Raw genomic sequence first — 15988 nt, 5'->3', positions numbered from 1 at the left:
GTGAGAGAGAGTGTGTGTGTGTGTGTGTGTGTGTGTGAGACTGCAGCAGGACTTGTTGCCCAGACAGGACCATTCAAGCGTTCCATAATAGATGTTTCTTTTTTGCAGCACATCTCTCTCTCTCTCTCTCTCTCTCTCTCTCTCTCCCCTCTCTCCTTAATTAGTCTTTCATCTCTTCTTCTTCTTCTCCAGGGCTTTTTTTAATTTTATCATTGTCTAAACAATCTATCTATAAACAAGCTATCTCTGTTCCATCCTCATCCTCCATCTCGCTCATCTAAAGTTTATTTTGCCTAGTTTGTTGTATTTTATGACATTCACTCCAGGAATTTTTCACTAGCACTAGGAATTACAATAGAAGAACTACTCTCTTTTGATTCTGTTTTTATCTGCATTTAATGGCCTGCAATTGAATCCCAAATAGTCCATAATTGCAGGTCAACATTGAAAGCGCAGGAAGCTGGCACAGTGATTCAGAATATTTACATGGAGTCAACATAGTGCAGTCACCATAGTGGCATATTGGAAACATTACTTCATTTTGAAAGTAGTATTGGTCAGAATGCCACTAACAGACTGCCAGGCACTGCTAATTTTGTTTATTTTGTTTATCTACAAACTAGACAGTTGTTTATACTATGCAGAATATTTAAATGTATGTAAAATAGAGGGTTTGGTAATTTTTTAACTCCATTTGTGCAGTGGACATGAATGTTACACCAAATCATGCACTTTGTTGAAAAGAGATGTGCTATTACTTTTTAAAATGTGATCCTTTTTGCCCGGTGGACAATAAAATGTGCCCAAAAATCCAATAAACTTACATTACATGAGTATGGAAGCTTGTTTCCGCCACAGGATAATAAAGGTAAATAAAAAAAAAAATACAACTTTTTATCTCACAATTCTGACTTTTCTTCTTCTTCTCGATTCTGCGTTTATATCTCACAGTTCTGATTTTCTTCAGAATGAGATATAAACTCAGATTTGCAAGAAAAAAGTCGGAATTGTGAGACAAGAAGTAGCAATTACCTTTTTAATTTTTTTACTCAATAATGGGTGAAAAAAACAATCGTGAGATGTAAACTTATAATTCAGAGAAAAAAGTCAGAATTGTGAGATTTAAACTCACAATTAGGAGTTTATAGCTTGCAGTTAAACACTTCTTTTTCCTTCACTGTTCTCTGCAGGTTTCCTGGCAGTTTCTCTCTTTTTCAGATTCTTTATTAGCTAAAGGGATATTGCCAAAGTGGATTTAAAAAAGGCCACTACATTAATTCACCGAGATGTTTTATGCTTGGACAAGTAAGATTTTACTTTTTCTGTCTGTGTGCAGCTTGTCGATGCGTTTGCATTGTCACTGGGTGCATTGGAGCAGCAAATGGTTCGTGCTGCGCAGGAAAAAGACAGAGATCCAGACAGAGCTCCAGACATTTCTATGTTTATAGAGTGAGTACACATTGCCATACAGATATCAAGAATGCATTAAGACCATCATTGTACAGTAAGCTAAATAACAGAGCATTTAAATTAAACAATAACTATATTATCTGTACTTTTAATAGATGCATTGCTATTATGTTTATGTACTGTAATATTACATTTAAACAACCTCTGTACGTTTTACAGTAGAGTCCAGTAGAGGGCACCAGCGTCTAGTCAGTCTTTCTAATGCCTTTTCTTCCTTTAAAGGACATAAAAGACATCTCTATCAAAACAAAGACAACCCACTACACCCATTTTGTTCCCTGTAGGATAGAGGGAGAGATGAGCGCTTTGTGTCTACATTATCCTGTGCTTGATGGGGATGGTACGAGCATAAGTGTGAGTGTCTTGGACAAACTGATACACACACACCCCATCTGGCTTCTGCTTTCCATCGACCAGCAAGAGGCCTCTGGCATCCTACTGCAGCAACCAGCTGGGGTAAAATATGTCCGAGAGAGTGAACACAAAGACACCAGACTCAGTTCACAGAAATTCAGATTCTGTCATCATTTACTCACCCTTGTTTTGGTTCCAGCCCCACTTTCATGAAATATCCAGGTTTCTGTTTTCCAGAGTGGATGTTGATTTATACAGCTTCAAAGATGACAAAAAGTATCATAAAACATTTCATGATTTTTTTCCGAGTCTGGAGCTAATTATAGGTTTGTGTGTTGGAAAGACCTGTTGTTATGTACTTAACATTTCTCATTCAGGCAAAATACAATATTGTATGGTTTCAGAAGACTTGGAAGGAGTGCACACTGCAGTACACTAAAGAATAGCGTAACATTCATCTGAGCTTCTCCTTTCATGCTCCTCGAAAGAAAGTCAGTCATGCAGGATTGTGGTTACATGAGGGTGAGTAAATGATGACAGAATATCCATTATTCCTTAAAAATTTAAGGAGATTAAAGTTATAAACTCCTTTATTATAGAAAATATTTGCATTTACAACAGAATTTGTGATTAATCGGTGAAACATTTGGTGCAAGAAAAATATGAACTAGAGACTTTAATTGAGATTTTTGATAAATACTTTTCAAGACACATTATAAACTCTCAGAGAGCAAATTCATTGCCATTAGAGCTGTGGTTCTTAACCAGTAGAGGGCCTCAAAATTAGTATTTAATACATTCTTATTAATAAATCGGAATAATCTAATTCCAATCTAAATTAAAATGCTTAAAAGCATAAAATCGAGATGTAAACTGAAATCACATTTCTTTTCACCCCCTCCTTGTTTTATTGAAGAGCATACGGTTCTTGAAACTTTTGAAATCACAAAATGAATCATGATAAATTAATTTAATATCAGTACTTTCATTTTAGAACTGGGAGATAAAAAAAGGTTAATGGTATAGTTCACCCAATAAATGAAAATTCTGACATCACTTTTTAAGAATGTTGGTAACCAAAAAGTTAATGTTAGCCTCTGACCTCCATAGTTTTTTTTTTCTCCATACTATGGAAATCAATGGCTACCATCCACTACCATCCCAGCATTCTTTTGTGCACAACAGGAAAAGTAATTCATACAGGTTTGGAACGACGTGAGTGTGAGTAAATGATGACAGATTTTTTTTTTTTTTCTTTGGTGAACTGTCCCTTTAAGAACTACTGCATCAGCATTTTTTTTCTTTCCTGTCCAGGTGTTTTTAGTGTGGAAATCATCTGTCCTCCAAAAGAAGGTCCTGTCATTCCACATGGATGGTAGCTCAGACTCCTCCGTCATTCACATCCCTGTAAAGGAGAGCCAGTACAGTATGTCAGATCCCTTATATCATATTAAGCCATAACTGTTGTTGACACTCTGCTCACATCTAGCCATATCTACTTCTGTGTACTGTGTCACCATCAGTTCATGATGTTTGGCTGTGAAAGATATTGTGGGTGTTTCTTTGTTTTTTTTGGTTATCTATCTTATTTATTGTTTGTTGATACTGAGCAGCTTGTTACTTTCACGTGCATGCAGTTGTGAGGTCAAAGACTGCTTGGTAATGACTTTTGATATCACTTTATAAATCTCTGTTTTGAGTCAGAATGGGGAGTTTTTCCCTCGTTTCACAGGTAGTTATAATCAGTCATCAGTTATTTTAACCTGAGCAGCTATTTGCAACTGGCTTGGTTTGAAACAGAGGCACCATATTTGCAGCTAAACATCACAATAGTAGCCTGGCAGCATTTCATGTATTTACAGCAGTGCAGTTCAAAGAAATTCTCCATGTGAAATATCAGACACACCCTAGCGTTTTTGGCCTGGGCGCAATCCAGCTGTGAATTTCCTCTGTGCCTTGGAAATGGATGTGGTCTGAAGGGCGCTGAAGGCTTGTGAGCGTTTTACCTGCCAAGTTCAGAAATTTCCCAAAACATTTCAGTTCAGAAAATTCCCAACAAATGAAGAATCTAGAGCAACACTCAGTGCCCCTGTGCTTTTATGATGGATGAAATTGTGAAAATGCTTGGCGATTATAAATCCTTATTGGTGTGTATTGCTCTTTTTTTCCTAGCATTTTCTCTGGAGGGCTCAGGAATCAGTTTTGCTGACCTCTTTCGTCTTGTGGCCTTTTATTGTATCAGCAGGTAACACTTTTGTAATGACTGATAATTATTAAACTTGTCAATTATTAGACTAGTAAGACAAGCATCATTATTGCTATTGCTAATACATATGATTAGGAAGTTGAACAAATCCCTAACCCTAAGCACTGTAGTTTATGTATGTAACTCAACCACTCCCACGTTCACATTTGTAGCATATAGAAACAATCCACTATGAACAATTTGATTGTATTTGGAATGGATAAAGTGTTTAATTGCTATCTTGCCGTCCTTACCTTCACTGCGGTGCTAAAGTGTGATAAGAGCATAAAAGACAGTATATGCAATATTTATGAGTAAAGAAACAATGAATGATTGTGCAGAAATTGAACGCACTGCTCATATGACACATTTATATGAATTCACCTTATCAGCAACAGTATGAAGTAATATATGGCCAAATAATAATAAGTACAAATTATTTATTTGATATCATCCATAAATCAGTAGACTGCAACAGTTCTCCATGTGATGTTTGTTTTTTCAAGCCTGAATATGATGTATAATCTGTCACCATTAATGTAGGAAAAGATTGAATCTCTCCTTTTGTGTCCCCTTTTTTACCTTCTTTCACGTCTGTCTGACTCTCTTTGTTTAATATTAGAGACATTCTGCCATTTACCCTGAAGCTTCCTGAGGCCATCCACTCAGCTGAGACCCTGTCAGATCTACATGAAGTGGCTCAGCAAGGAGCAGGTACTGACCTAGCTAGTCTAATCCACTTAAAATTATGATCAATATCTCATTTAATATAGATACAATTATATATATATATATATATATATAAAATGATATATAATAATACATTATTTCCTGTTTGCCCCATGGTTATCTATTTGTATGCTCCACCTATATGAATCTAAAATATTATATCTGCACAGTAATGTAGATATCTGTGATTATGTGTATTATTTGTGACAGATGAATTGTGAATTTACTCAAAATAGGTTAGGGGGGAAATGTCCAACGCAGGGTTATTAACTAAAACTGAAACAATTAAAAATATTTTCATTACTTGAAATAAAATAAACATTAACTGAAATAAAATCAAATATTAAAAAAATTAATAAAAAATTAATTTTATTTCATTTAGTTGACAAAGCAATAGTTCTCATTTAGTTTAACTTCATGTGCAAAAAAAACCAAAAAAAAAACTCTATTGACATTTAAAAAAAGACAAAAGCACACAACAAATTTCAAAGACTTTAACTAAAATTAAAATAAATATCCCAAGCACTAAAATAGCAGTTGTCCAACGTCCTTTCGAATTCAGGGGTCATTCACTCTCTCTGATTTTGGAGCCAAGCGGAATTTGGAACACAAAAAGAATCGTCAGTATTATCAGAAATTCAAAATGGCCCTTTTCATACAATAAAAATTATAATTATTAAAAAATGTCCTTCATTTTGTTTTTTAAAAATCACATAATAGTTTTTAGGATTAGAACCCTGGTCCCCATGCACACTAAATGAAAACAGCAGTAGCACAAACAGACTAACACTTCTTACATTTGTAAAAATTTATTTTTATGTTTTTGCTCCTGTCTCTGACCTAGGGCACCAAGTGAGTCAAGCCTGCCACTGGTGCTCCCTTAAAAAAGCAGGGGTGACGTGATGTCAAGTGTGTCAGGAAAGCAGAGTGGTTTTTTTCAGTATACTCAGGCATGTTGCATGTACAAGTAATAATTAGTAATGCAATATTTTTGTATGTTCTTACATGCTTCAGACCATCTTGAATCAGTATCAAATATTATTTGTCAAATAATGAAGAAATATTGCAATGTTCATAGAGAAGAAGAAGGAATCTTTGCCACTCTTGTGTGTTTGACTATGTCTCTTCGTCACCACAGCTGTGAACATGCTGGCCTACTATTCAGTTCCATGTTATTATTATTAGTCCAGCTGACATTCCAGATAGCGTGTGAGAATATGTGAGCTAATCAGAGCATAGAGGTCACTGAGGGAAAGAGTGTGTGTGTGTGTGTGTGTGTGTGTGTGTACCGACACGGAACTTCCTTTGTTCCTTAACAGTGATAGTTCCATTCTGCCTTAGTAAGAGACAGCATTTTTGAGAAGTTAGCAATGAACTAAAACAGCAACAAAAAAACACTTGTATAACCTTAGCAACACCCTTAATATGTACACTAAAGTTGCCACAGAACAATTGTAAGTTTGATTCATTAATTTGAAGTCTCTTTTGAACGAGGCTGACTGTGGAATAACTATTTATTCTTAATAGAAACTGGCCCATCAAACTAACATAAGGAGAAACCGTACTGAAATGGGTGGGGAGAGAGACAGAAAGCATGGGGAGGAGAAAGAGGAGGGGTTTGGTGTGCTCTGTGAAATTAACCTCCCCATACACGCTACGCTGTCTGTTTGGATAAATGACTCAGTTTTTGGCCAGCTCTGTGCTGGGTGTGTTTGAATGGCGTTTGTGAATCAGGTTTCTGAAATGCACGACTGAGCTCGCTAAATTTCTCCCAAGAACTTCAGTGGGCCTGAGGACAACAGAAGTGAACAGACGCTTTAGCCTGGCTGTAACTAGATACAGCCACACACACTCAAATTCACATGTACGCTGACAACGTGTGGTGGTCTATGGTAGGAAGCTGGAGTGGGTGTGTTTGCTGCTTTTGTGGTTGTGTTGGTATGAGGTTTGTACATGTGTGTTGTTAACCATTAATCAGATTCTCTCTTTTATTCCAGCATTCTGGGACTCTTCTCTCAACAAACAACAAGGGACACTCTCTACCCCAAACAGTTCTCTGGTTCAGGACAGACCGCCGATCTCTCTGCACGGCAACTGCTCTGATGTCTTACAGATAGAGGATCAAACCTGCACCCCAATTGGGAAGCTAAATGTCCCACTACCACTGACCGACACCTGCCCTAATATCTCAGAAGGTGAAAGAAGTTGCTCCAGCAGTGCTTTGTCTTTTATCAACCCTGTCTTTCTCAAGACACAGCAAGATGTCACTGGAAATTTAGAAACGGTGATCGCAAAGGGCCCAACAGCCAAAAACGGAAAATCTCGTCCCCCTCCTCCACCAAGACCACCTCCTCCTCGTATTTTGGTTCATAGCCCTACTGCATCCCCAGGTCCGAAGACTATACCTTTGAGTGCTGGCATTACCAGAATGAGTCAGAGACACAATCCTCCACCACGACCTCCACAAGCACCAGACATTGACAGCTACCGCTGTACCATTGCGTTAGATGACGAGACCATCTCTAGAGCCCTTTCTCAAGCCAATACGACTCCTTTAAACCCAACCAGCAGCACCATCCTGCAGCAATGGACCGGACATGAAGAGAAAGAGCGAAGCTCAAGTGGCCGAAGCTTGTCTACATCCTCATCGGACTCTCTGGATTCTCCTCCGCATCCTCTCCCTTTGGGACTATCCCAGAGTGTTGGCAAAGGCCTCTCCACGGATGACAGCAGTGATGAATATGACGACGACGAGGAGGACGACTACGGTGTGGGACTTGAAAGGGATCTGCATCTCCGCCTTCATGCTTCCCGCATTTCAAAGAAACTCCTGACGGTCGAACTAGTGGGAGCACGTCCAAGATCGCTTGTTATCCCACGAGCACTAAGGGGACACTTCCGGAAGGTCCGAGGTGTTTTCAGTGTACTGGCTACACCTGAAAAACGCATCTTGCTCCGGATCATTGAGTTGTCCCAAGACAAAACGTCCTACTTTGGGTGCCTGGTGCAGGACTATGTGAGCTTTGTGCAGGAGAATAAAAACTGCCACTCGTCCAGCCAGGATCTTCTGCAGACCATCCGGCAGTTCATGACCCAGATGAAAGCTTACCTCAAACAGAGTTCAGAAATGAACCCGCCTATAGAGTCTTACATGCCCGAGGACCAGATAGGTGAGTAGATTTCAGCACTCTTTTTAGAGCCATGTTGAACCAGAGTAATTTTGAAAGCACCTTTCTGGGAGATCAACCTACGAATGGCTTACTTTCAGGGATATCTAATCCTGTTCCTGGAGGGCCACTTTCCTGCAGAGTTTAGCTCCAACACATATGCCTGGAATTTCTAGTAATCCTAAAGACCTTAATTAGGCTGGTTTAGGTCTGTTTAATTAGGGACAGAGCTAAACTCTGCTGGTGGCAGGAATGGACACCCCTGGCTTACTTATAGTAACTGTGCTGCGCTGGCTGGGTGGGTGGATGGGTGGGTGGGTTTTATTCACTGGTCATTTTACTAGTATCTGGAAACTATTAGTTGTGGCATTTTGAAATGTTATGCAGTTTGCAAACTCATACAGAAATTCAAGGTCTGATTACTTTGACTTACCTGAAAGGAAGGGCTATGTTTTGATATGCAATTATGCCATTGTTATACAGTATATACCTGACATTAGAAACATATTTTGTTTTGAATGCGAGTTTACCCTTATCAGTACTGAGCAGCTTTTTTATACAGTGGAAAATGCAGGCTAAAAGGTTGTTGATAGTGTGGTGGGAATAGCAAAAATAGGAAACAAGAGCAACTGAGCAGTGAAACACAAGCATTATATCTGAAATACCTTTCGAGTTCAGCTTTCCTCTCTGCAGTTGCATTGAAAAGTGTTTGAGGTAAGTGCAAGGCCAGTAATATCATATTAACTAGTCTGGTTTGCATAAAAATGACAGCTTCAGCTATGGAAATAGCTGAAATGAGGTGCGCATTTCACAATTCACACAGAGTAGCAGTCATTTTAATAGCAGATTAAATATTGAGTAAGTGCATTTTAAGACAAATATTATATAATCCTGTTTTATAGCTCTTAATATATTAAATATGCTAAAAACATTTTTATAGGTCAGTTAAAAACCAATAAAGAGAGCTTGAATGCAGACATTTTAGAATTCTGCATGAATACTTTAATCATACCAAAAATAATACTTGCATATTAAACCTAAGGCAAGTAATAAAGTGTTCAAATTCTTCATGAGTGGAGCACTAAAATTTGTGTAATTTATCCCAGCAATATGTTGTTGGTTTAGCTTAAAGATAGGCTAACGCTTTCCACATTAATGATTAATGTTTTCCAAAGGCCAGACTTTTCTTTGTTTGTTTAACTGTAATGTTATTAGCTTTGAAGCTGTGTTGTGTTACCATGGTTACACAATAGTACATAAGGGACATAACAATAAATAAAAATTAAGGATCCTTAATTCATACACTTTTGTATGTTTCAAATGTTTAGCATACCACCTTGAAGAACAAAGCCACCTGTGTTTTTAATACATTTATTACAAAATAGTAATGTGGTACAGTGAAGGAATTAAATGGTAATAGCATGTTACTTTGAATTATACCGTGGTACTGTATGATTATCCTAATCATATGTCCATATGTATATACCCAATGTACAGCAAGCCAATGTAATTTTTTATTAATTTTTTTTGTGCAATCAAAGTAGGTTTGAGTTTGACATTGGTAGGGACATAACCGAAATAAAAAATCTCTGATTGACAGATGAACCCCACACTCTTATTTCAGATTTGTTTTTAATTTTGTGGATAATGCACCTAACAATTTTCTACATTCATTTTAACAACATTAAGTTAAAGCGAGTAAAATTTAGCATTCAACTGAACTGTGAAAGAGCACATATTTGCTTAAACATCTCGGGTAACATGGAATGCCTTATTTCAGATGCAGCCAAAATTTTAACATCATTGGTTGCATATACATTAAATGTAATTGTTTGATCAAAATTATTACTAGGGACATAGTAGTAACTGGATTTTGGTAGGGACATGTCCCTAGCGTCACTGCTAAATTCTACCCCCTAGCTTCAGAACATGTTGCACAACTAAAATTGTGCAATTGTTACAGATTTTGAAAAGACTAATCTAATTATATTTTTCATGCTCTCCGTTTTGTATGTCTGTCTCATTTGTAGTTAGTCACACTCACAAGGAAGATAAGTTACTTGTTATGAGTTATGTGTGTTTGTAGGAGTAACTCTTTAGTGAATTCTTTAGGTTTACAACATTTTGGTGCATGATATGAATCTGTAATCTACAGGTAACTGTAGCTTCTAATATTTATACATCTTGTGTACACTCTGAATAATACAGTTTCATTATAGAAATGTTATTGTCATAGTGTGTAATTGCTTGTTTAAGAACTCTATAGTGTACAGACAACTGATGTAAGGCCTGCTTTTGTCCTCATTTGACTTGCCCTTTGCATCTCAGACAGCCCTTATTTCACAGCAAGACTTGATAACCGAGAGCTTAGGCCTAATATATCTTGTAATGTCTGTGTCAGTTTTTCCATAAGCTCAGCAGACATTGTACGCACTCTAAGCATTTTGGATGTTTTGGTTTTTTACTGGTGCAGAACAGATATTTGTGCTGTTCCTCACTTTGGATAAAAGTGTCAGTTTGTATTCTTCATCATCAAATGATAACTGTTCATTGGTTTTCTGGCACACCAAAACTACACAATTGCATTAAAGTTGATGTGAGATGACACTCAATGTAAAATGCTCTGGCTGTTGAAAATGCGCCACAAATGCAATGATTCACACTGTTGAGATATAAAGGAATAGTTCACCCAAAAAAATGAAAATTCTGTCATAATTTGTTGTTTATGCTCACGTCGCTCCAAACTTGTATGACTGATCTTCTATGCTGCTCTTTTCCATACAATGTAAGTGAATAAAATAAGTTAATTTTTTTTATATGTATTTTTCTTTTGAGTTCGTTTTTATTACACAATTTTTTTTGTCACTTTTGTCACTTTGTAATTTTAGTATTAGTCAACAATATAACCCTGCTTCAAAATCTCTTTAGTTTGGAACAACATGAGGGTTGAGTAAATTATTACAAAATTCTCATTTGAGGGTGAACAATTCCTGTAAAACTGTATTAAATAGAAAGTTTAGAACTTCATGCCTTTTTACTAATTTTTTGTATCACTATGAAGATGTTTAATGTCTCTGAAACTTTTATGTTAAAGCTTTAACCGAAACTCCATCTCTTTCACAGATCCAATGTTGGAGAAGGCCATGCATAAGTGTGTGCTGAAACCTCTGTATGGCTGCTTGCAGTCAGTGCTGCATGACTTCCAGGTGGCCGGTGGCGTGTGGCAGAGGCTGCAGGAGAATCTGACCCTGGCCAAGGCCAAACAACCTCACGAGCTGGGCGTGAACGGAGCCCGGCCACCAGACGCCCACGCCATCCTCAGGATCCGCCGAAAACTCCGAGCCATGTGCCGGATGTACTCACCTGAGAGGAAGATTATGGTGCTGTTAAAAGTCTGCAAACTCATCTACAATATTATGCAAGACCATGAAGGTGTGTATGGGTGGAGTTATGTCTTTTGGGTTTATTTAAAGGCTTTATATGTGATTTATGTTTTAGGTGTGTATGAGATCAGTAATTGAAAGGCAAAAGTATTTGCACCTTAATCAAGTGGAAGGTACTTGCTGGAATGGCTTGTGTAAAGGTCACTAATAAATGTTTCCTCTGTGTGCGTCAGTGCGGATGTTTGGAGCAGATGATTTCCTACCCATGTTAACATATGTGTTGGTCCAGTGTGACATGCCTCAGTTGGACACTGAGATCCTGTATATGATGGAGCTGATAGATCCCCCATTACTGCATGGAGAAGGTGTGTTACCATGTTCTCATGCTTATGTGATAATGTTACATAAGTCTGAATTCTTTTAAATGATTTTCTGTATCAAGAGGAAAAATTGAAGAGCTTCAGAACTAAAACAGTATTAGTTTCTCCTGTCCAGCATTTCATGTGAATTCTCTTTCATTGTTCATAAAGACAATGTTAACAAAGTTAATTCTAGTATCCAAACTGTAGGAGGAGTTTCAGAACGGACAAGCATTTTCCATGCATGACGAAGTTCTGTTCCCCACAGAGTAATTTCCTCCTGGGTGTGTCTCCTATACTTACTGAGCTCATTGTGGCAGCCTTTCATGGAAAAGATGTATTGTGTTGTATATATACACAGTCAAGTCACAGACTTGTTGATCTAATGTAACAGATAGGATGATCCTCATTATAGTGATAATTTCCCCATTGTGTCAGTTTCAAAATTCCAGTACTTCCAGTCTGGTCAGTAAATAATGCATGTGTTGAAAACCCTAAAACCTAGTGAACTGCCTTGCTGTCTGTTGTTGCCTATAGAGTGCAACAGTCAGGTTCTGGAAGTAAAAATGCCATTCATTTTCTCCTTAGGGAAATTGACTGAACTGATAAACATTTAAAACAGACCTGTTATGAGCTCAGAGATTGTTAACTGATTGCATATACTTTTGTTGAACCCATCTGTTTGCATTAAGTCAACTGACTTTTAAAAGTATTGCTTAATAGCAGAATTTGTGGTGAAAAACTAGACTATTTCACCAATCAGAGTCGCAGTGAGCAAAGCGCACCAAAAGAGATTTTTAACTCCTCCTACTCCCATGAAAATATAATCTTTTGTTTCTATAGATACAAGCAACACCTTTAAATAAATATTTTTATATTTCATAGTTTCAGGTTCTGGAAGTAAAAATGCCATTCATTTTCTCCTTAGGGAAATTGACTGAACTGATAAACATTTAAAACAGACCTGTTATGAGCTCAGAGATTATTAACTGATTGCATATACTTTTGTTGAACCCATCTGTTTGCATTAAGTCAACTGACTTTTAAAAGTATTGCTTAATAGCAGAATTTGTGGTGAAAAACTAGACAATTTCACCAATCAGAGTCGCAGTGAGCAAAGCGCACCAAAAGAGATTTTTAACTCCTCCTACTCCCATGAAAATATAATCTTTTGTTTCTATAGATACAAGCAACACCTTTAAATAAATATTTTTATATTTCATAGTTTTAATTTGATTCAACAAAAGATTTATATTTCAAATAAATGCAGTTCTTCCTGCAAATATCACGGTTAATATTAAGCAGTGTAACTGTTTTCAACATTGATAATAAGAAGAAATGTTTCTTGAGCAGCAAATCGGCATGATTTCTGAAGGATCATGTGACACTGAAGACTGGAATAATGCCATAAAAATTCCATTTTAAAATACAGGAAATGAGAAAATTTTTATTTGTAATAATATTTCTCAATATTAATGTTTTTACTGTATTTTTATCAAATAAATGCATCCTTGCTTATTTAAAAAAGCATTTTTTTTAATCTTACCGACAGACATTTGAATGGTAGTGTAGGTTTTTCAAGTAGGTTTTTAGCAATACTTTATAGCACTAAAGTTTTTATTTAGGTTTTGGAATGTTCACTAGATGTTTGAACTGTTTATTAATGTGCTCCTTTTCTCTTGATCCTGTACAGGAGGATATTACCTCACCAGTGCATATGGAGCAATGTCACTGATTAAGAACTTCCAGGAAGAGCAGGCTGCACGAATACTCAGCTCTGCAACCCGCGGCACACTCCACCAGTGGCACCAGCGTCGCACACTGCAGAGAGACCTGCCCTCAGTGGACGACTTCCAGGTACAATCCTGACCTCCAATCAGGTTGTGGTCAACATTTGAATAGTTTCTGACTGTATTTTATGGATATTGACTATTTTCATTCCATAAAGTTTCTTGAGTGGTAAAAAACTCACTGTTATGTCTATTTGTTTGTTTGTGTGAAGAACTACATGCGAGTGGCCCTGCAGAAGGCAGATAGCGGCTGCACGGCTAAAACCCTTCAGGTGCAGCCCTACGCCACGACGGAAGAAGTGTGCCGCCTTTGTGCGCTCAAATTCCGCGTGTCTGATCCAGAAAACTACAGCCTCTTTCTCTACACGGATGACAGCAGCCAGCAGTTGGCCGCAGACACACACCCACAGTGGATAAAGGCAGAGATACATAGTCGACCGAACCGTCAACACTTTTACTTTGTCTACAAGTCGATACCCAACATGAACTGTTCCACTCCTTCGTCTTGAATGCAGGACGTTTCCTGAACACTCAATAGCCGGAAAGTGTTTAATGAGGGAATGTGTATAAAGATTGTAAAGTGAAAAAGTCTCATAGACACAGTGGCTCAAAAAAGAATTATGTAATTGGCACTTTACATGAATAGAAACGTTCCACTTAATGATTCCAGTCAATTTGTTTAAAAATGAGAATACACAATTTTTTATTTTTATAATTTATTTACTTGTCTTTCTTACTAAAGGGGGTCCAAATGATGTTATTTCTTGGGTATCAGAATTTCAGGCAATATTGTTTTTTGGTAATGTGGGAGAAATAAGTAGCAACTGGCTTGAATGCAAAATTCTGAAGACTTCTAAATACATCTTTGGTTTCAATAATGACAAATATTTTTATTTTTATCAGTTTCACAGATTACAATTGTATCGTTTGATCATTCATAATTGTATGCTAATATATAATGAAAATATATATATTTTTTATAAACGTAGTGTGACACCAAAGTGTGCTATATTTTTAGAAAGTCACACATATGCATATTACATTATGTAAAATAGTGTTTATTCACATTAAGTTATAATTTGAATAGAAATGTTTAATATAAAAGGCATTTATTGGGTATTGTAAGTTATGTGGTATTGAACCTGTGATATATATATTTTTTCCCTTTGATTCAATATGAATTCAATGTAGCATCTTTCCCCCAAAAAAGCCAGGACTGCAATGAAAGTCATATTGTGCCATTGTTATGCATAAACGGAGGTGTCAGAGATTCTCTCTAGTTAACCTATAGAGTTCTGTATATAATCTTTAAGCTATTTTTGCATTCAGGTCGAGTGAGTGTTGAAGTATTCGTCAGAAGAATCGTCTCCTCTGCCATCAAGAGACTCAATCAACACATCAGTGTGAAAATTCTTTGAAGGAAGAAGCTTTCAAAATGTGAGCTTCAGAAGAGATGATGCCTGATCATGTGGTTGCTTTTTCTTTATAGAGATGCGTCAGTGTGACCTTGCAAACTGTTAAATTGGCTGGAGAAGCTTTTTTTCTCACTTTGTTCATTTGAAATAAGAACACTTTGCTGTTTATACATCAGCCAATGTCTAAATGTTCTACACTGTAAATGTTATATATATTTGTGCCATTACATGTACAATGCACCAGTTTCCTGAACACTGAACTTGTGCATATTTTATTCCCTTTGTGGTTATTTGCACTGCAGGAAATAAAGAGTGTCTTTATTCTTTTGATTATCTCAAGCAGTTTAATGTTTTTCAAGTTACACTGTAAAAATGTTTTGTTGAGCGACCCAAAATATACTTCATGCAGGTATTATTATTACTTGTTTGTAAAATATTATTAAATGTTAGTATTTTAAATAATTATATTATTCATTTATTACTATTTTTTTAATATTGCAAAAATTCTTCAATATTATTGTCCATGCATGAATCAGCTAGATTACATTCCACCAAAAATGTTATTAATATTAACATTTAAAATAATTATATTATTTATTTGTTTATTTTTAACATTTAATAATTATTTACGTTAATGTTACATTAATGTTTAATAATTATAATACATTTATTAATATTGAAAAAAGTCTTCGGTATTATTTAACGTGAATGAATCAACCAGACTACAATACGTTACACCAAAAGTTATTAATTTAGCATTTTAAATAAATCAATTATTTAGTGATTATATTAATATTGCGATATATTAGGTAAATTATATTAATATTGCTATTTAGGTCAAATATTATTTAATATTAGTATTTCAAAAAATATTTCATTTATTCGGTTACTTTTAATTTTTATTAATTATTCATATGAAAGTTGCTAAAAGTTATTCTTTAATATTATTTACCATGACTGAATCAACCAGACTACTTTCAGAAGTTATTCATATTAGCATTTTGAATATCTATGTTAATTATTACTTTATTTTAAATGTGTGAATTAATGAACCAGACTTCATTAGGTTACACCAA

At 36.2% G+C, this 15988-nt stretch overlaps 1 protein-coding gene across 3 annotated transcripts in view; it reads left to right on the top strand.

Annotated features, from left to right (window-relative positions):
- The window catches only part of LOC107551932 (ras and Rab interactor 2-like), a 20553-nt gene extending 5311 nt beyond the window's left edge, over positions 1–15242 (top strand). Inside the window, exons 3-12 of one of the 3 annotated variants that reach the window (XM_016233710.1) lie at positions 1337–1449; positions 1755–1926; positions 3139–3250; positions 3997–4069; positions 4692–4783; positions 6796–7968; positions 11089–11397; positions 11582–11713; positions 13401–13564; positions 13710–15242. In XM_016233710.1, coding sequence (XP_016089196.1) covers positions 1337–1449; positions 1755–1926; positions 3139–3250; positions 3997–4069; positions 4692–4783; positions 6796–7968; positions 11089–11397; positions 11582–11713; positions 13401–13564; positions 13710–14006 — 2637 coding nt within the window. In that variant the 3' untranslated portion in view covers positions 14007–15242. Of the gene's footprint in view, positions 1–1336; positions 1450–1692; positions 1927–2263; positions 2347–3138; positions 3251–3996; positions 4070–4691; positions 4784–6795; positions 7969–11088; positions 11398–11581; positions 11714–13400; positions 13565–13709 lie in introns of those variants that run through there. The other 2 variants (XM_016233711.1, XM_016233712.1) reach the window with 2 other exon arrangements.
- Positions 15243–15988: the final 746 nt, after the last annotated feature.

This window comes from Sinocyclocheilus grahami, unplaced genomic scaffold (assembly GCF_001515645.1).
Source record: "Sinocyclocheilus grahami isolate Dianchi unplaced genomic scaffold, SAMN03320097.WGS_v1.1 scaffold437.1, whole genome shotgun sequence".
Taxonomy (NCBI): Eukaryota; Metazoa; Chordata; class Actinopteri; order Cypriniformes; family Cyprinidae; genus Sinocyclocheilus; species Sinocyclocheilus grahami.
This window is presented reverse-complemented; position numbering and strand designations above follow the sequence as displayed.